The sequence below is a fragment of the Octopus bimaculoides genome, chromosome 18 (assembly GCF_046866305.1).
Source record: "Octopus bimaculoides isolate indiv1 chromosome 18, ASM4686630v1, whole genome shotgun sequence".
Lineage (NCBI taxonomy): Eukaryota > Metazoa > Mollusca > Cephalopoda > Octopoda > Octopodidae > Octopus > Octopus bimaculoides.
The window spans coordinates 49,829,881-49,851,577 of record NC_142945.1 but is presented as its reverse complement, the minus strand read 5'-3'; the positions used below and the strand labels follow the sequence as shown (position 1 = coordinate 49,851,577).

The 21,697-nt window shown below is 36.4% G+C and overlaps 2 protein-coding genes across 3 annotated transcripts in view; one reads left to right on the top strand and one right to left on the bottom strand.

Annotated features, from left to right (window-relative positions):
• Positions 1-2,430: 2,430 nt before the first annotated feature.
• On the bottom strand, positions 2,431-16,469 carry LOC128249838 (uncharacterized). 2 transcript variants are annotated; one of them, XM_052974384.2, is made up of 6 exons: positions 16,316-16,469; positions 8,679-8,769; positions 6,451-6,538; positions 4,867-4,920; positions 3,451-3,539; positions 2,431-2,625 (listed from the first exon to the last, which is right to left on the bottom strand). In XM_052974384.2, exons 1-5 carry the CDS (start codon positions 16,350-16,352, stop codon positions 3,483-3,485), a joined length of 327 nt encoding a protein of 108 aa, XP_052830344.1. In that variant the 5' UTR covers positions 16,353-16,469; the 3' UTR covers positions 2,431-2,625; positions 3,451-3,482. The 2 variants fall into 2 exon arrangements, with proteins under 2 accessions (XP_052830344.1, XP_089222299.1); XM_089366173.1 differs by lacking the exon at positions 2,431-2,625 and having other exon boundaries at positions 3,317-3,539.
• Positions 16,470-19,509: 3,040 nt separating this feature from the next.
• The window catches only part of LOC128249839 (uncharacterized), a 3,491-nt gene continuing 1,303 nt past the window's right edge, over positions 19,510-21,697 (top strand). The window contains exons 1-3 of the mRNA XM_052974385.2: positions 19,510-19,673; positions 20,433-20,523; positions 21,391-21,478. Coding sequence (XP_052830345.1) covers positions 19,637-19,673; positions 20,433-20,523; positions 21,391-21,478 — 216 coding nt within the window. The 5' untranslated portion in view covers positions 19,510-19,636. The remainder of the gene's footprint in view (positions 19,674-20,432; positions 20,524-21,390; positions 21,479-21,697) is intronic.

Here is a 21,697-nt window from a genome sequence, read left to right as displayed (position 1 = left end):
ATCTTATTGATCAATAATTTATGCCTATTCATTTTTGTTAGAAATTCTAAAGTGAATAGCACTTTCTTTACGTTGAGTATTATGAAATCTGCCAAATTAGGACGATTTGTTTTTAATTCATATTTATCAGAAATAAAAAAAAATTCCCCAAGACACCTGATGAAGGCTGGAGGGGATATCAGCCGAAACGTTGTGTGAACAACAAACGAGATGAGAACAAATATCAGTGAAATGTAAATATTGTAAATAATGTAAATGATATACATATTTCCTCATCTCTTAAATATAGGACTATAGAAATAAAAAAAAAAGTTAAAAAAGTGAGGAACAATAAAAAAAATTAAAACACTAATTATGATCAATGCGGAATCAAAAGAATTAGGAGAGAAGGTCGACTAAAAAACAAAACCATTGTAGACTAGGTTTTATATTTGCCTTGAATTGACAAGCTGTCATGTATCTTTGTAATTACAAGTAAGACATATATTTTCAACTGGCAATTAGTGAAAGCTGCATAAATACTTTTGTCGTTAATATGTTTTTATGCGGTTTGCAAGAAACGATACATCTATTAGACATATTTCATTTGAAAACAAATAATGTATAGTTTGCTTTACAAATAACTGAGATATTTTGAGTTACAGTCCGTTTTAGGCATTACTTACCAATCTTTTTGGTACAGAAGGTTTTCTCTGAAATATCTTTTAACGAGGTTTTCACTATAAGATTCGACCCCTTCAGGTCTTTAAATAGTCAGAATTAAAGAATAGATTTTCTTTTAAATATGTGAGAAATTACGAGTTAAGCTTTTCTCCCACAATTTTTCCCCCATATTTTTTATCATAACTTTTCAACAACTGAACCAAATTTCGATTATTGTATGTCAAAATGCTGCTTACCACTGGTCCATCATAGTGCAAGACATCGAATTAAGATTGATCTGAAGCTGAATAGGCGGCCCAGCGTTAAATTGGCCGCGACTGAGTAGAGGTTGACATTACTCTTTTGTACAGTCTACTGGATGTTTATGACTACTTTTCACTCAGTATAAGTGCTTCAGTTCAGGTGACTTGGGAACAAGTATTTAGGAGTGTGAAATGATTGCATGTTACATGATAGTGTTCATATATGTTCGAAATTCGAATCACTTTGCTTTGTTTCTTGTTGCACAACTTCAGGAGTTCTAAGATTTACAGGAAATTTGTTACTTGACCGCTCACTGTACCTATAATTTTAGGTACTCATGAAAAACTATAGCCTCTATATAAAAGCTGCAAGTTGCCTATTAGCTTTCTACAAATGTTCTGTTTGTCATTTAATTTTTGATGACGTTTACGCATCTGATGTGCAAATCAAAAATAGTATCAGCATACAATGGGTGGGGGGGTCATAATTTTCATTGGGTTAGGTCCGACGACCAAATTTTGGCCTCTGAATTCACAAATTTGATCCATGCTTCGACCTACAGGATAGTATTTCTCTGTCACGAAAACCATAATAGTACCACTTCTAACAAATTTATGCTTACTGCATGAAATATATATATATATATATATATTAACATGGTGGGTTAGGAGCATTCGTTTCTTCCTGGTGTATTAAATATTTAGTTGTTATCTGTGTTGCTGGTAGAATGCGTAAACTTTAAATTGAGATATGATGTAACCTGACTGATGTCACTAGGCTCAGATGTATGTGATGTGTAACCATGCGTAACCTCATGCAACTGGCATTGAGTATATCTCCCCCAAGTTTCTATTTCAGTAGTTCAGTACAGTTACATCTTGTTGACATGGGTAGGTGCCCACTCATATTATTTATTCGGTAGAACTTTTTCTTTTCTACTTGTCATATTGATGACTTCATTTCTCTATTACTTTTCAATAGCTATTGTCGAACTGGTACGATGTAATTCACAAATTAAATGAAGAGGCCAGGATAACGCAAGTGAGACTCAAAAGAGATCTAAGGAAGAATGTAACGATTGAGAAGGTGAATGACAATGACCTTTTTGGTGTGCACAGTCTATGACAGACTATGCCTGTCTTTGGCTGACTTCAAATCTCATCTGCAAACGCATGGAAAACTGACCTCCACCAACTATTCTGAATATATGGCTGTGCACACCTTTGAATGCAGTGTATGTCAGAAGGTTGGCAAATCCAACGGAGGCCTCAAAAGACATGTTAAGATCTACAAAGAGCAGAACTTATCTGCAGGTATTGGTGGTCCAAATCAGGGGTGCAATATATGTGGGTGTCTTTTTAGAACATTGTCTGGTTTAAAAAGTTGTACATATATATATAGATGGTTTGCATATATATAATTATGGATGTTGCTGCTTCCGTAAAAGAGGGACGAAATACGATATCAAATGAGTTAATTATTTCTACACTTATTCATTTTTAAAATTATTTTAAAACAATGTGATATATCTATATCAGATTTTATTCCCTTTAAAATGTCATTATATACAGATGTAAAGTCGTTGAGCCGGTAAAACGCTTAGCAGAATTTCGATCGTCTTCACATTAGCAGTTGAGATTCCGCCAGTGTCGACTTTGTTTTTCACCATTTAAGGGGAATCCATGTAACCGACTGATACCCTTCCTCCAATTTGCTGGCCTTGTGCGAAAATTTGAAATCAATAGATATAAGTGTATGTTACTAATAAATTTTACAGTGTCTCATCTCAAATATTCTCAAAAAATATTAATTCCCTATTCCGTTTTTTTTTTTGTGGGGAATCTATTCCTTTCTATCGCTAATGTATTATTAAGCGTAATCAATGGTACACTAATTGCTGTTTTCAGGGTAAACCACCATTTGTTGTTGACAACTAACTTCGTCAACGCCTGCTTAACTATTTTGCTAATCTAGTCTCGATAGATTAGGCACACCGGCAGTGATGCATTCAGCTTCCGATAATCTGGTCCTTGCCTACGAACTCTATATAGGTTGGCCATGTAGATCACAAATCTGTGAACTATGCAGCCTCGTCGTCTTCAACGTTATACTTTATATATATAATTGTTTTACACTAGTTTCTTCTTGTACTTATTCCAGTGTCTTAAGTGAAAACTTTTTCATTCTGCTTAGAATGAAGAACGGCAACTGTCATCGTTTTATTTATATTTGGAAATTGGAATAGAGCGCCCAGTAGATCGATTACAAAAGTTTTTGCCTCCTTGGTACGGCCAGAATAATGAGGAAAGGATTAAATAGCTGAAAATCTATACTTTAAAATTCACATGTACCACTTGTAGAAATTTGTGTAATTTATTATCAATCATAATTTCAATAGAATTGCGCCATGTACGTAAATTATTAAATTTATTATATGAAGTAATTAAGTATATACATCAAGTTTACTACAGTAAACTTCGCTAGTTTGACTGAACGGGACTTCGGAAATATGAAACTAACGAATCAGTAAAACCATGAAATTACCATTGGGATATATATTTCTAGCATCAGAACGCTTAAATATATTTCAGAAATGTGAGACTCGCTGTGAACAATATTGTTTGGAACTTCTCCTGCAAATAGAAGATTAAAACATTCATTTAAACTTAGTTTTATGCAAATTTGGTCCAAATTTCATAAGACATTTAATCCATGTAATTTTGTATTAACTATAGATATTACACAACGACTTAAAGCGTCGCCGGGAATAGAGGTCACAACCTTACCATCGTGAGCCAAATACTCAACACACTATGTCACACACCTTGACTAGTATCAAAGTATGAATGTCAAAATTCCATTGCGTGAGCATTACAGTTGTATCAACATCCTTACAGATAGTAGTGATTATAATTCATTAACATCTTTGTTGTATGTTTTTAGTTTGATTTTATTTGTATTAGTGCAATCTATTACAAATTTTCCTTATACGATTGTTACCGGCATTATTGGTGGAGGCGCAATGGCCCAGTGGTTAGGGCAGCGGACTCGCGGTCATAGGATCGCGGTTTCGATTCCCAGACCGGGCGTTGTGAGTGTTTATTGAGCGAAAATACCTAAAGCTCCACGTGGCTCCGGCAGGGGATGGTGGCGAACCCTGCTGTACTCTTTCACCACAACTTTCTCTCACTCTTACTTCCTGTTTCTGTTGTGCCTGTAATTCAAAGGGTCGGCCTTGTCACACTGTGTCACGCTGAATATCCCCGAGAGCTACGTTAAGGGTACACGTGTCTGTGGAGTGCTCAGCCACTTGCACGTTAATTTCACGAGCAGGCTGTTCCGTTGAGCGGATCAACAGGAACCTTCGACGTCGTAAGCGAGGGAGTGCCAACAACACCGGCATTATTGTAATGTGTTTAAGGCAGTGAGCTGGTAGAAAATTTAGTACGCCTAACAAAACATTGGGCGGTATTTCTCTCACATTTACGTTCTGAATACAAATTCAGCCGAGGTCGACTTTGCATAACGTCATTTGTGGTCGATAAATTAAGTACCATATGGTCAAGACTATATGGAATATGACCTAATATATGGTTAATACCATAGGTAAATAGCATAAACGGAAGAATATTTAAAAATATGTATATTAGAAATTTATCACACCATGTTTATTTCAAATCGTGCTGTTTTGAAACCTGCCATTTTCATATAAAAGATATAATCGGCATCATAGTTTACATCAGCTTCCTTTTAACTACAATAATATAGGTTTAATGTAAGAATATCGCAACAATAACGCCGCTATATTGCCGTGAGTATAATGTTTCCGTGAAGATGCAGTGTAATTTCATTATTGGATTTTGTCAGTGATATGAAAACGGAATATAACTGTTATATAGCATGTATCGTGTCTTTCATTGAATAATGTGGGTGCAATATATTTTAGATACTAATACACACCGCGTATGGTTTGGGGGATCTTGAGTGGCTCGGCGTTGTAGCTTTCGGAAAATTCTGAAGCAAAAACAAAAAAATTTAAATGCAACATGAGAGCCCAAAAGAATTAAAATATTTTCTTATACACACATATTTGTGTATATGTATAGATAAATGGAGGGTATATAGACAGATACATGAATATACTTCTATGTATCTACCTATGTATCAATATGTATATATGCTCACTAAGAGAATCGGACAAGTATCCTTACAGCACGGACATAATGTTGTCGGCTGGCTTCTAGGGAGAATCGAACTCTATATCTCTCAATTTCCAGCTGATTGCTCTGTACTATTGCGCTATGAGACCCCTGACAATAAACAGATTTATTTTACAATGCTAAAACATAGTTTCTGAAATATGAGAACATTTTGTAAAGAGGCTACAAAGCGCCGAGTGAGTGGGTACTATAGAGAAAATAACAGAATTCTCGAACGTAGGGTGGTTATGAAAAGAGAAATATATAATCGGGTAAATATTCTTAGACCAAGGGACAGAATTTGTAAGCAAGGTTCTTCAGAGAATAAAACATTTTGATTCTTGAATTCATGCTCAGCGCTATTTCATTGTAGCTTTTACGATAGTAAACAATTGGTGATATTCCAAACGGTTTTAGAAAGCATTATAAAACACAGTATTTGTCTTACTGGACTTCGATAATCAGTAGAGTCAACCTGGCCAGTTTCTTTCGCAGTCTTGTAATGGTTTTTACCCGATATTCTAGACTATGTACCCAGTCATTCTGCGTTTGCGTTCGAGAATTCCTTTCAATGTTTTTGTCTGTGTGTGAGTGTGCGTATGTGTGTGTATTTGTGTGTGTGTGTGCGTATGGGTGCGTGCGTATGTGTATGTGAGGTAGTTAGTGCATACAGATGTACATTTATGTATATATAAATATGGATATAATCGACATCCACATCATCATCATTATCATCAACATCATCATCATTATCATCATTATCAGTATTAATATCCCTTAAGGTCTATGTTTCGTATCGACATATTTTGGACAGGATCTAATGGGACCAAGAGCTTAAGTAAGCTCTCCTGCGTGTGATATGGATGGTATTTTCGGTGTCAGCTCAACAAAGTCTGCATCCTTTGTCATCCATCCCTACCCATTTTTGTGCATCAGGTATTTGGTTGATATCTCTCGTTCCTGGATAGTAAAGATATGCCCTTGAAATTAAGATTATAATTCTTTCTAATTTCGGAACGGCGCCATCAGTTTTAAATGAAAAGGCAAGTCTGTCTCATCCACTCCAGTGAACAGCTGGTACTTACGTCATTGGCTTGCAAAGGGTAACAAGCAAAACTGCACTTAACGCCATTTGAACTCAGATCGTAAAGAAACGGAAAGAATGCACTCAAGCATTTCTCGAGCGACATAACAATTCTCACGCCCGCTCTCTGCATTTATTGAAAGAATGGTTCAATATATATTCTCAAATCTCACAAAGATTTTGGAAAAATAAATATCATGTTCTATATTCTTTAGCGATAGGCTATTTTACAAAGACTAGTGAAAAAAGAAAATATATTACCTTGCACACTTTCCTCTGGACAAACTCAAAGTAGCCATAACAATATGTGTTTACGTCCTTAAAACATTGTTGAAAGTCATCGTATTGGCTGGAAAAATTTAAGCAGAAAAAAACCTTCTTTCAAATAACCATTGACCAGTGTAAAAATGTCTCGCTAAATAACGAAGATAGGACAAAGCAAATAATAGTTGTCATACGGTAAGAAATTAGACAGGAACTCGAAGAAGTATACATCTGCATGCATACTATTTTATATACACTGAAACACAGATATGAGAGTTTCGTGTTAGAAAACAGAGAAACAAAAGTAAACCGATGAATATGTATATATACACACACACTTATATAAATACAAACATGCATGCATGCATATATACATACATACATACATACATACATACATACATACATACATACATATACATCCATATATACATGCCCAAAGATTGTCACACGACTCTACCGCAACGTAACATCAGATGAAATGATGAGCCTATACGAGCTGAAGGTTACGCATCGATATGTTAGTAGAAAGCTCCGAGATGTTGGTAACATTGATCATCAAAGCAGTCTATCATGGACCAATAGAATGGTTTCTACTTCCCACTTTCAAGGGTATGTGTTTACTATCCAGGAACAAGAAATATCAGCCAAATACCTGATGCACAAAAGGGATAGGGACGCAAGACAACCGATGCAGACATTGTGGATTTGACACAGAAGTTATCACCCATATCATACATGCATACATACATACATACATACATACATACATGCATACATACATACATACATACATACATACATACATACATACATACATACATACATATATATGTGTATGTATACATTTTTGTATGTCTGTGTTTTTCGTCCAGCCATCATTTGATAATAATAATACTAATAATAATAATAATAATAGCAAAAACGGCTGATTGTTACCTAACTCAGATACCAGGAAACCCCCAAAATGGCAAAAATTCAAAAGATAGTGCTCATAGGAACTGCCCATATCCTACGTAAAATACTGTCTATGTAATCTCAAATCTCAAAACAAACACATAATTTTCTTATGGTTTCTTAAACATTCTCTAGAACAACACTATGTACAAAACCAAATATATGGCACCCTAGGTATAACGCCAACAGGAACTTCTAACTTGTCTCTTGAGATCTCTGGGGGAGACTTGGAGCCAACTTCTACAAATGTAATGCAAAAGTCTAACATAAGATAATAATAATAATAATAATAATAATAATAATAATAATAATAATAATAATAATAATAATAATAATAATAACAATAATAGGGTAAAATTAATGAATTAATTAATGAATGAATTAATTAATAATTAATAATTTTACTAAGTAGTAGTCAGTACGTTAAAATAAACTTTTAGGTAAAATTATACAAATATTCTCTAATTATGAACATAATTATAATCAGGAGTCAGCCAATTGCTTTGCCACGCACCTAATTAGAAATAGGGGTTAAATGCCTTTTCAACTACCATAAAAGATCTCCCAGATATTAATACACGTTTTTACGTAAGTAAAAAGAAAAAAAATAACGAATCCAGATTAGCTACATACGCGTTTCGAGATTAAAGTAAAGTCATATTTACATACTTATTTCTCATCTTCAGTGCAGGATTTCGAAATATAAATTTGAGAGTGTTAGGATTAAATATGTACGCGATCAAGTGCCATCGCATAACAGATATTCAACTACACTCCCAGAAATATACAGCCGAATGTGAACACATATTTATCCCCAATATCCACGTGTGTGTTACGAACATTCCCCCAGAATCTGTAGTTTTCAATCAGGGAGTAAATTGTGATTTCAATAATTACAATAATCCTAATAATCTCAAATTCATATTTGGAAATGCTGAAGATGAGAAGCAATTAAATATAACTTTACTTTAATCTCGAAACGCCTATGTAGCTAATCTGAGTCGTGTGGATTCGTTATATTTTTTTCTTTTTGCCTACGGAAAGAAGTGTGTTACTGTCTGAGAGATCTTTTATGGTACTAGAATAGGCATTTACATCCTATTTCTAATTCGGTGCGTGGCGAAGCAATTGGCTGACCCCTGATTATAATTATATTTATAATTATAGAATATTATATATATACATATATATATATATATATATATATATATATATATATATATATATATTTGCTAGTTTTATCACATTAGCATTAGAATCATATTTACATGCAGAAGCCATTCTGCGAAAGACTCTCGTCGTAGTTTGCATCGCAATACCTTCTTGCTAGTTTACCGCAATCTTGGGGTACGGCAACACCTGCAAGTTTCAAAGGTAAAGTAATGATTATTTTTTCAAAATTTCTTAGACAATACACTATACACAGTAAAGTGATTGACGGTTCATAAAACTTCAGAACAGAATTAAAACATGAAATAAGCTTGTTTGCACAGTCTTAACCGTGACAGACACGCCGCATTTCAAATCAGGTTTATGTCACATATCTGTCATATCGTTTGAGAAATGTGGTCATGTTTTGGGCTGGTATCGATGATGATATAATGGTCGGGCCAATGGCATTAAGATGACCTCGAAAACATATGACCTCTTTGAAAATCTGACAGTTGTGCTGAATTTTTTATGCGTGACATGTTTACTCTTCGCAAATGTTTAATATATTGGCACCTGGAATGAAAAAGAATAATTACATTGTAAATTCTACACCGCTGAAAACATATTAAGACGCTAAAATCAGAGATTTTAAAAATTAACGGTGTCTATTTATTGCCTGCATGTCTATATATATATATATATATATATATATATATATATATAACCGTACTTACTCTTCTTTTTGACTTTTTGACTTTTTACATAAAAAATTTTTTTTTGTCTTTTTACTTTATATATTTATACATGAGAGTCATACAACTTGGTGCTGGAATAAACTAGTAATTAATAATTACAACATTTGTTTCTATGCAATGGCAACAACCCTAAGCTACTGAGATTTCCTTCTTACACAGGTAGATAAAATTCTTCAATGCGCAACGGAGTTTGACGTGTGTTTAGAGGCCTCAAATACAACCCCGTTATACGATGGCATGTGGTAACCGAGAAGTGAAATATGAGCATTTAAATGATCTTTATGTGCTCAATAACTAGATAATATTGAATACATATATATATATATATATATATATATATATATATATATATATATATAACAATAATAAATGAGTATATGCATATATACGTACAGGTATGTGCATACCTACGTCTACCTGTATATATAGGTGCATATCTGGGTACAGGACATTGCAAACAAAACGTAGACAAGAAAATAATAATAACCATAGTACAGAAAACACACACGCCACATAGAGAACATTTTCCTTCATCAGCTACCCCCGTTTTAACACCGGCGTTTCGAAGAGTTGGGCTTCCCATGGACCGCAAATTAAATTTGTATACACAAATTAAACCTGTGCCATGGAGGAATGTAGTGGCGGACAAAAAAACAAGACAGGAAAACAAACGGAAAAGAAAACAAGACAGGAAAACAAACGGAAAAGGCTGTACGGCCAGATATATATATATATATTACAGTCTAGAGGCTAAATTTCGAGCGCAGTAAGGCCGCGAAAATAGTGGAAATATTGGTATTCTATCCTTATAAGACGGATATATCGTCTAAGTTGTAAAGGCTATGTGATTATTGAATATCTAAAATGTTGTTACATATATTTATGAACAAATGCAAGTGAAAGTTTCAAAGGTTGCTAATACCTGTGGTCCGTATAATTATATTTTGTTACAGTTGGTGCAGACAACTTATAATTTCTTGTGTATATAATTATCATAAAACTATGGGAAGTCAAGAAATATGAGATCAAGATCTACAATAATTTTTGAATTTTGTGATTTCAAAATGCGTTAATTGATGCACTCGGTCCTTCTAGCGTTAACTGATTCTTTTGTGTTTCTTTTTAACCAAATTCAGGAAATTTTCATGACCACTTGTATATACGCCTGCATTAACGTAGAAGTAGGTAGAAATATACATTTCTTTTATTAGCCACACAGGGCTCAACGAAGATGGGACAAATACAATGTAGAGCTTTTCTTTTTGGGAGGGGGAAAAAAGGGGTGTGTCGATCAAAATGGATCGTAGGAAGGGGGAAATGGGGGAGTTCGATCAAAAGGGATCGAGAAAAAAAAACAAAAAAAGCGATCAATAGGGATCGTGTATCACACAGTAATGTTCTCGTGTAAAAAGAGGGGAGGACAGTTTAGGTTTAGCCGTGGAAAGAAAAGCCTACGGAAAAGACCACGGTAACCTTGGTCAATATTCTCATTGAAGAAACTATAACAGTAAGTGACTCTCTCTTGCCTTTTATTATTTTTTTTTTCTTGGATTGTTTTCTAGTTCATAGGGTTATGCTCAAGATGGCTCCGTCGTTCACACGTGCCATCCTTGCTACATTCACCCATCTTTTTTTTAAGCATTCACTAGACAAGACTTCCCTTTCTACTCTCACCTTCCTCTTCAGGTGATACTTGAAAAGGTTGATGAGAGATTGCCCAGAGAGGAAAGTCTTTGTCTCTAGACCTTTCAGACGCGTCCACCATACACATTCTTTTGTCATAGCCACAAGTACGATGAAAATAGCTCTTCCTTCCCGTTTAAAGGAAGGAGGCGCGACAATATTCACGATAGACTCGGCTGATAGACCGACTCGTCCCACACGCGATAGCAGTTGTTCGACGTAAGCCCACAGCTCGGAAATGGTGGGACATCGTACGAGTGCGTGCAGAACGGTTTCGTCGCTTTGCCGGCATCTCGGACAGGTCGGCCCCGTGTTTCTCGAGCCATGCCTGTAGAGCTTATCCCGAACGGGTAGTGCTTCTCGATAGCACTGCCAGGCCAGGGATCTCTGGAAGTTGTCCATAGGTCCCGGCCCGAAGGTCGTCTTAAACAGGCGGGTCAGGTATTCCTCGTCGACGCCCAGGTTCGCCCAGAGATTGTTGTCGAACCTTCCCTCCAGTAATCCACTATAGAATGCGTTAGTTGTGATGCAGTCGCTCAAGTTTAACCCGGGTTGTTGGAGTTGCCGAAGAGCAGCGCGACACTCGCGGTGCCATTCGCCCTTCCTCGGCCTCTTCTTGATCCACGACTGCAGTTCGGTTATGGAGACGAGCTGCAGGAAAGCGCGCCGCACAATCGGTGACCACACCTGTTCACCGCTGTTTACGTAGAGCCGGAGATGTCGCAGTTTCAGCGAGTGTCTGCGCATCATCAACCACGGCATGCCCAGTCCTCCTTTTAACGGGTGTTGGCAGCAAACGGATCACCTAACCATCTTGCCGAGAGTCGTGGCAGGCTGTGCAGGTAGGCACTGAAGTCCACCCTGCGTCCTCGCTCGCCACTCGTCCCAAACAGTCGAGCAAAGTGCCGCTGAAAGTCCTCACACATTTTGCTTGGCTCGAGCAGTTCGCGCCCCTGTTCGTCCACCAGAGACCGAATGGTGGCTTTGTTGCCCTGTTGCGCCTCCGCCACCCGGGCCTCTCGCGCGGCTCCAACACCTTCGTTTCTTAGAGCACGCATCCTAGCCCTGACAACGCACCCTTCGTGTTTAGCGTTGAAGTGTTGGTCTAGGGCCAACCTCGCCGTCAAAACGTCGGATGCGACGCCACTTCTAATTGCCTCTTCTAGTTTCTTAACTAACTCACCCTCTACTCTGTTTCTGTCTATGGCTAGTGCTTTGCTATACCTAACCGCTTCTGCTTTTATTGCTCTCTTGAGGGCAAACCACCATTTGTTATTGATGATGGCTCCCGTCAAAGCCTTCTTTACTAACGTGCTAATCCGGTCTCTGAAAACCTGTCTCGACGGGAAAGACGCGTTTAGTTTCCAGTAACCGGGGCCCTGCCTATGTGTCTTATCTAAGGCTAGCGTGCACGTCACAAGTTTGTGATCCGTGTAGCTGACTATGTGAAATTGTGGATACCCTACGCTATCTCTATCTACTCTCCTACACAGTACTCTATCTAGATACGATCTCGACGACCCAATGCAGTTTTCCATGTCCACATTGGCGCATTCGGGTAGTCGAGTCGGTACCTGTCAGACAGTTGAAAGCGTCTGAGCAGGTCTTTGAGGCATTTGCATCCCCGTCTATTCCTATCTCTGCCCACATAGTCTAGATGCGTGTCCAAGGTAGCATTCCAATCCCCCACTAAAAGTAAAGGACGAGACGTTCCTAGGAATACTTCTAGACGTCGAAAGAAATCCGGCCTACCTGTTAAAGGTGGTGCGTATATTGATATGAGTCGAAAAACACACCCATCGCTGCCATCGACATCCAGAACAACCAATCTACCCTCCGGGTCTATGAATACTGTCTTTACTTCGAGATCCAGACTCTTGCGAAAGAGTACCGCCGTGCCACTACCGCCCATTCTCGGCAGACAGGGAGAAAAATAAATGTTGAACTGTTTGCCAAACATGGACGCTAGGGCCCGCGGATCATCTGGTCTCGCTTATGGCTATGATTTCTAGTTTGTGTGACTTTATGTCGTTTAGGAGGTACCCTTGTTTCCAAGGGGACCCCAAGCCACGCGCATTTACACAACCAATCTTGAGCATAGTTCTAATGTGAGTGTTAGTGTTTTTAAGAGAGTCACTTACCCTTCGAGAGTTCCTGTCTCCTCCTTCGGGTTTTCTTCGAGGAGATCCTTGTACAGTTTTATCGCCAGGTATTTTTGGCATTTGCCAACTGCCTTTGGAAAAATAGATTTTAGTGTGTGGTGCAGGGTTGGTGTAATGTGTAGTATTTTGATGTGTTCTGGCGGTGTTGTGTACGGGTGGTTGCTGGTTTTTATGTCTTCGTTTGTTATGTTTGTTTTTGTGTTGATGTATTCCATCAACTCTGAGTTTTTTGTGTTGATGGCAGTGAGCATTGTGTGTGTGCTTACTTTTGGGGTTTTGTTGCTTGTGTTGTTGTTCTGTGTGCTTGTGTTGGTGTCTGGAGTGTTTTCGGGAGTTGTGTATCTCCCTGCTTTGTTTGTGTTTGCTTTTCTTTTCTTGCTCCTCTTTCTCCTTCCTTTCTGGGCTATTTGCCATTCCTCATTACTTTCATCTTCCGACGAAGGTTCTGAGGAATCGGAAGGGGGTAGGGGCAAATTGTGAGCGTCTGTGTGTGCTTGTGTGAGTGGTTGTGTTGCTGGTGGCTTGTTATTTGTGTGAGGTGTGTGTGATGTGGGGGAGGGGGAAACAGTCTTGGAATTTTCTTTCTTTTCACCTGCTGCCTCACTTGTTGTTTTTGCAGATGCAGTTGTCTTCTCAATTGCCGGTGTTGCTTGTATTTCTCTTGTTTTGATTGTTGATGGTGGTGTTGGTAGTAGGGTTTTTTCCTGGGTTTTGGTGGTTGCCCTTGTTGCTTTTTTTGGTTGGCGGCGGTTGGGCAACTGTCCTTGAGGTGTGCCTCGCTGCCGCATACATGACAACGTGGTCGCATTCCTTCCACCACTACATATAACTTGTGATCCTTTGCCAGTTGGATGTGTGTGGGGATCTTTTGGCACTCCTCTTCAGTGATGTGGAGGAGGACTTCGATTTTTTTCCTCCTTCCCAGTTTTTCTCCTCTGCAGTAGCAATTTCTAATATATTTGCCTTATCCATTTCGAGGCATATAGAACATACTATCCACTGTGTTTCCACTTGTGAAGGGACATTCTTTACTGTTACCTTCGTCACTCTCTGTCCAAGATAACTCGGTATCATCACCAAGTCATCTGTGTGGAGAGAGAGTGTCGAAAATTCCTTCGCTAACTCTTCGCTCTTATAGCGTACTAGGACCGTGGCAAATTTGCGTCCCCAAGTAACATGACTTTGAAAGGGCCATATGCGTTTGAGACAAATCTCAATTTTTTGGGTGGAGAAATTCTCCGGTCGCTTGGTTTTCTTGTTGATAAGTCTGTATGATATGTGCTTCTTGTTTGTGTTTTCGATGATTTCTTTTGGTATGTGTATTTGTACAGTGTCACCTTCTTTCGTGAGAAGGGATTTTGTATCATTGATTTGTTTTTGGGTGAATGTTAATATTGTTCTTTTTTCTTTCGTTGCATCGGCAAAATTTGTTTTTGTGATGCTGGCAGATATGTTGTTTGTGGCGTTTGTGGTGTTGTTTATCTTGTTCGTCTTGTAGTTGTTGATGGTGGTGTTGACAGTGGTGTTGGTACTGCCAGGTTCAAAGGTGGTGGTAGTAGCAGCAGAGTTTGTCGAAGTAGTGGTGGTGTTGGTGTTGAAGGCCGGTGTCCTGTTGTTGTTGCTGTTGTCACTGGTAGTAGCAGTGGTGAAGACAGTGTTCGTGTTAGCAAGGACATTTGTGTCGTTGTCGTTGTTGTTGCTGTTGTTGTTGTTGTCTTTGTCGTTGTTGTTGTTGTTGTCACTGGTGACGGTGGCAGGCAAGACTGCTGTAGCAGCAGAGTTTTTACACGTGATGGTGGTAGTGGTGGTGGTTGAGGCAGCAGCAGTTGACTCAGAATCATCGCTCTTCTTCATCACTTGTCTGCGTTCAAGCGGAACGGCATTAAGTGTTTTCGCCTCTGGCATTAGGAGCGGGAAATCGGCCTCGTTGAAAACGTTAGCCATATTTGCTTTACAAAATATGGCGAGGATCGAGGAAGACGTTTTTGAATTTTTGGAAATAAGGCTCTAAATAGAGCTATTTCCGATTTGAAAAATATATTTTCCCGGAGTATTTTGTGTTATACACAACTTATACAAAATTTTAAAAACAAACATGAGTCTCTTAAGAAGTGAAAAATGCAACTTACATGGGAGCCGATGTATCTACCGTCCATCCATGATGAAGATAAGATAGATAGGTAGAAATATAGATAGATAGACAGATGGATAGATAGATAGATAGATAGATAGATAGATAGATATATAGATAGATAGATAGATAGATAGATAGATAGATAGATAGATAGGTAAATAAATTGATAGGTAGATAGACAAACAGACAGAATGACAAATAGCTAGATCGATCGATATATAGATTGATAAATAGATATATAGATATGTAGACAGACGGACAGATAGACAAACAGGCAGATAAACAGCTAGATCGATAAACAGATAAACAGATAGGTAGATAAATAGATAGGTAGATAAATAGATAGGTAGATAGACAAACAAACAGATAGATTGACAAACAGAAATATCGATCATTAGATAGATTGATAAACATAGATAGATAGATAGATAGATAGATAGATAGATAGATGGAATTATTTCTTCACTGATAGATAAGAACACAATATATAGATATATAAATGCATACATATATACATATATACCTAAATGCGGACATAAATACATACATTTATAAATACCTACACACAAAATAGATACATGCATATCTAAGTGCATAAATACATATATACATATATGTGTGAATACGGAGACACCCTCACACACATAAACACACACATACATATGCATACAGACAGACAGATAGATAGATAGATAGATAGATAGATAGATAGATAGATAGATAGATAGATAGATAGATAGATAGATAGATAGATAGATGGATATATAGATAGATAGATAGATAGATAGATAGATAGATAGATAGATAGATAGATAGATAGATAGATAGATAGGTAAATAGACAGATAGATAGATAGATAGATAGATAGATAGATAGATAGATAGATAGATAGATACAGATAGATAGATAGATAGATAGATAGATAGATAGATAGATAGATAGAAACATATTTTACACTTAGAAATAATGTAATATTCATTTACATTCTGAATATATTGTAGTATATTATGCTCCCTTACCGAAAACAAGTAAAAAGATAAACAGGGATAACATCATTGAATGCCAAAATACGACTTCCCGCGTGTGCGAATCTCTTTCACTTAGAAAAATTAAATGAAAATTCTGCACCACATGCTTGTAATGGTTTTCAGTTCATACACACATACATGTAAACACACACATACTTATGAAAACATATATACATGCATGCATGCATACACTCACATACATTCACACACGCACACATTTATATAAATGATTTACGGCTCACCCACATATACATATACACACATACATGCAAAAATATATGCATACATATTTGTGTGTGTGTGTGTGTGTGTGTGTGTGTGTGTGTTGTGTGTGTGTGTGTGTGTGTGTGTGTGTTGTGTGTGTGTGTGTGTGTGTGTGTGTGTGTGTATGTGTGTGTGTGTGTGTGTGTGTGTGTGTGTGTTTGCTGTCTGCAATGATTTACATGACATCTTAAATTGTTTTGTTCTCGAATAGATCACAGTTATTTTGTTTTTTTTGTTTTTTCTTGCAAATGAATATTATAGCCTTATGAATATAGTGTAATATTTCTTTTTTGATATTTACCATATTTTCAAGTGGTAATTAATTCTTTCTTCTACTTGTAAAATGCCTGAAATTTGTAAGATGAGGGATAATAATTAACTAGTGCTTATTATATCGATCTCGATAAGATGAAAGGCAAACATTGTCCTTGTCTGAATTTGAATTCCGATCGTAGAAAGTGCAGCATAATATTTATCAGCCTCGCTTACGAGTCTACAATCTAGATTCCTTTATTGAACTAATAATACATATGTGTGTGTGAGTGTGTGTGTGAGAGAGAGAGAGAGAGAGAGAGAGACAGGTAGACAGACAGACAGGCAGACTGATAGACAGACAGACAGACAGATAGATAGATAGATAGATAGATAGATACATACATACATACACACATACATACATACATACATACATACATACACACATACATACATACATACATACATACATACATACATACATACATATGAAGATTCGATTATTGAATTCTGCAATATAGTAGTATTATTTTCCAGTAAAAGAAAGCACCACCAGGTTAAGTAAAAATAGAGAATAGTGATACAGCAATGTACCAATATTTACTGGAAATAGCAGTTGATAATATACGACTCTATAATGGATCTTCAGAATATAACTAGTCTGTAGATGCCAGACCAGCAAGGGGAAGCGGCTGACCTTCTCTGTTCGAAGGTTATAATGGACACAGTTTCGTGTGTCACATAGCCAGCTAGAGGTGATGGCCCCTTGGAGTATACTCGTTTGAACGCTTGGCCGTTACCAAACCGTGAAGAGTGAAAAAGTTTTCAAAAGACAAAAAAAAAATTAAATACTGCAATGCAGTAGTATTGTTTCCCAGTAAAACAAAGCACCATTTTTGAAAACGTAGTTTGAAATATTCTAAACATAGGCCCTAGATTGTCCACATCTGGTTTGTACATTTATTTGTTCTTCCTATAGGTATGATGAATTTCTTTTTAATGTTCGCCGACCGCAAAAATCTTTGTCGATATACACATATATATACATACATATGTATATGCTTTATTTGTATTGTAACCAAATTACCGTTGGTTTAATGTTTAGAGATATTCGAATGCGCAACATGTGCCGTTGGCCTTCGTCTCCATCTTGTATGATTTAATCCCAGATAGATTAAAGACATGCTAGTAATCCAAGATATGCTGGTTTAACCTCGCCACATCATGCTGATTCCCTATCACTTTGAGCAACATTAAATTTCACTCATCCGTCTACAAACACTCTCCTCCATTTCCTATCATTTTAAAACTCTCTTGCCTCTCTCATTCTAACAACTCTAACCACCAAAGATTCCCTCACTCCATCCATCCATACAAACCGAGTTCTGCTTTTGGTTTTGCTGCCTACCACTACTGCCTTCATCATCTTCCTTACCATCCGCTCCTCATCTATCCTCTCAATGTGGCCAAACCACCTCAACATTCGTCTATCCACTTTGGTTGTTAGTTTTTCTTTCATTCCTCCTCGCTTTCACACCTCGTCAATCCTCATTCTGTCTATCCATGTCACACCATCTATAGCCCTCAGACACATCTAGTCGCCTCCTTTCTGCCACTTTCAGCCCCCACGTATCTGCACCATATATCATTGTCGGCGTGCACATATACACACCTCTTTTCGATTTCATACTGAACCTTCTATCTCCCAATATACCTTTCATAACATCAAGTATTCTACTTCCCTCACTCACTCTCTATCCTACCTCCTCAGCCAAATCTTATCCTCCGACACGTCTTCTTAGATACTTAAAACCATTCACCTCCTCTCAGATCTCACCATTTCTACTCACATCCATCTTACCAGCCCTTCCATCTCTCAGACATCTCATCACCTTACTCTTAGCTACATTCACTTTCAGTTTCCTCCTCTCACACACTCTTCCAAACTCTTCCACCGTGCTCCTCATCGCACTTCCCAATCCGTCACCAGTGCTGTATCGTCAACAAACAACAACTGACTCACCTGCCACTTCTCTCTGTTTTCTCCCACCATTTGGGCTCCCCTAGTAAGAGTTCTAACATTTACCTCTCTCACACACGATCCATATATAAAGATTAAGAATATTGCTTAAGATTTCAAAAAAAATAAATGCAAGCTGAGGAAATAACGAATATACAATATGACAATACAGCATGTTACGTAACTTATTGGAGACGTCAGATACGAAACATATATATCAAACACAAATGCGACTGAACGTTTGTTCTTGTGAAAACCTATAGATCACACCAAAGTCCATGGAATGTGTATATATATATATATATGTATATATATATATATATATATATATATATATATATATATATATATATATATATATATATATATATATATATATATATATATATATATATATATGTATGTATGTATGTATGTATGTATGTATGTATATCCATACTTACATATACATATTATATATATATATATATATATATATATATATATATATATATATATATATATATATATATATATATATATATATATATATGTATGTATGTATGTATGTATGTATGTATATCCATACTTACATATACATATTATATATATATATATATATATATATATATATATATATATATATATATATATACGCACACTAAGTGATTGTATGAGTTGAATGATTTACTGGTTATTGAAATCATATATCGTAACTTTTCTATTTTAACATTCGAGCTACGCGCAGGAGCTTCTGTCAACTTCTGAGCTCTAGTTTCTCCGTGAAATACACTATGAGGTTTTCTCCATTTATCTTTCTCCTCTTTTGTGGTAAGTACATATGCTACAGTAATTACTTCACAGTTTTCGTGATTATTGCTATTTATGTTTTAATAATATCACTATAAATCTAAATGTATATTTCTACATGACCATTAATTACTCTATGTATTTATCAATAGGTTTATCTTTTTATTAACCTCTCAGCCTATCTGTGGCACAGAACATTTCTAACTTCTCTTTCTTAACTATCTTTATTGCATGTAATTAATGACTAACTGTTGACAATTTTTATTTCAGTTGCAGTTAATGGATTTTGTTTTCCACCAGTCATGGTGTGAATCACACCCCTACCCACAGGATAAGCTGTTAAGTTAATGTATTTATTTGGTATTGTTGTATTCTTGAAAAGAATAGCAATTACATGACATGCTAATTATAGTACTAAGATGAACAATGGTTATATAAGCAAAATAGAAGATATCAGTTGAATAACTATCTGTTAAATAAATTTACTAATTTTAGAACTGCCAACATGGACACAAATTTGAACGAATATTTTGTTGCACATTTTAGTGTTATTAATAATACATAATCCCCATCGTATTATAACAGCCTTGGTCTGACAAGGATTATACTGAACCGTCGACGTCATCCGCAGAAAACGACAAAATCGGACATGAAACGCATAAATGTATTCTCGCTATGACACACATTTAAAACAATCGCAAACGATGGTATTGCATTATAACAAAAATTCCATGTCGTAAAATCATATGTAAATTACCAAAGAAATTTCAAATTCTTTAGGTGTTGCGGTGGCATTCGATTGCACTGATGAGGCAAAAAAATTGTGTGGCTCTGTTTATGCTAAACTTGACAAGAGTAGCATATTTTGCAGGTAAATACAACTTTAGTGCAAGTATTAATGTTAGTGTTAATATTTATATAGTTATTTCTGACATATATGTTGTTATATAACCGTTTTTATTATCAAAATACTAAATGTATTTAGCTGGAACCAAGTCTTTGAAATTGATCATATCTTTTAAGTAATATCTTACAATATATCCATTTACATTTAACAAAAGATTGCAACAAGATGATTTGAACTAGCCGACACTGGACAGTTTTGTAACTCACTATACCATAATATTGTTTGTTTACTTACATACGTCTGATATCTAATTCCAGAAAGAATATACAATTTGTGTTGAGCAATTGTCGGTTAAATATAATTTCACCGTCAATTATTTTCGTTATTTTGAAATTAAATCCGTTTAACCTCACCAGAGTTGTTTACAAATGAAATAACTTATGGGTTATACTACATCAGATATTCAAGACATTGACTATCGTTAGGAGAAAATGCTTAGCGGCTTCCCATCCGTCTTTACATTCTGCGTTCAAATTCTCCCGAAGTTCACTTCGCCTTTCATCATTTTGGGGTCGATATAATAATCACCATTAGCGTATTCGGCTCGATGAAATAAAATTTACTGGTATTGTGCCAAAATTTGAAGCCAATATTATATCTGACTGTGAGAATACATTTTCTCGTGATGCTGTGTCTTGTGACAGAACTACGTAATTGAGAAGTGGTCGTTCATTTAATAAATGAATTACGCATTTCGTTCATTTTGCTAATATATTTCCGTAAAATGAAAGACGATTTTGAGTCAAAAATAATCAAGCCTGTAGAAAATAAGAATTAAACAATATAAGAATGCCTGAATGTAGAATTTCTCATGACATTTATATCTTCCAGCAAATATCAGAAATTTTACAAATGCATCAAAGAAAAAGACCGATTCTGTACAGGATTTTTTGAATTTGCATATTACCATAAGTGTATGGTAAGTAATTTGCATTTCTAATAAAGGAAACAAGAAATTTATCTTTGTTTAAATTTAGCTTTATCAAACCTTTATAGCCGCACATAACTCCACCTCAGAACTGTTAGCTGCTATTGGAACGGAGAATTTGTTTTTACCATGGTACCCCTGCGTGTAGCTACTTGGGTCTTTGGCGATTGTATGTTGCCAAGGTTCGGTGTGACTTGTCTTCGGTGGTGG

What these genes read in the sequence shown, in the direction of transcription:
- LOC128249838 (XM_052974384.2), bottom strand. Translation starts at nt 16,352, where the DNA reads ATGATGTTATCCCTGTTTATCTTTTTACTTGTTTTCG. An exon ending in TATCTTTTTACTTGTTTTCG is followed by an intron (nt 8,770 to 16,315) that starts GTAAGGGAGCAT and finishes TGAAACTTGCAG; the next exon opens with GTGTTGCCGTACCCCAAGAT. An exon ending in TCCAGAGGAAAGTGTGCAAG is followed by an intron (nt 4,921 to 6,450) that starts GTAATATATTTT and finishes TTTTTGCTTCAG; the next exon opens with AATTTTCCGAAAGCTACAAC.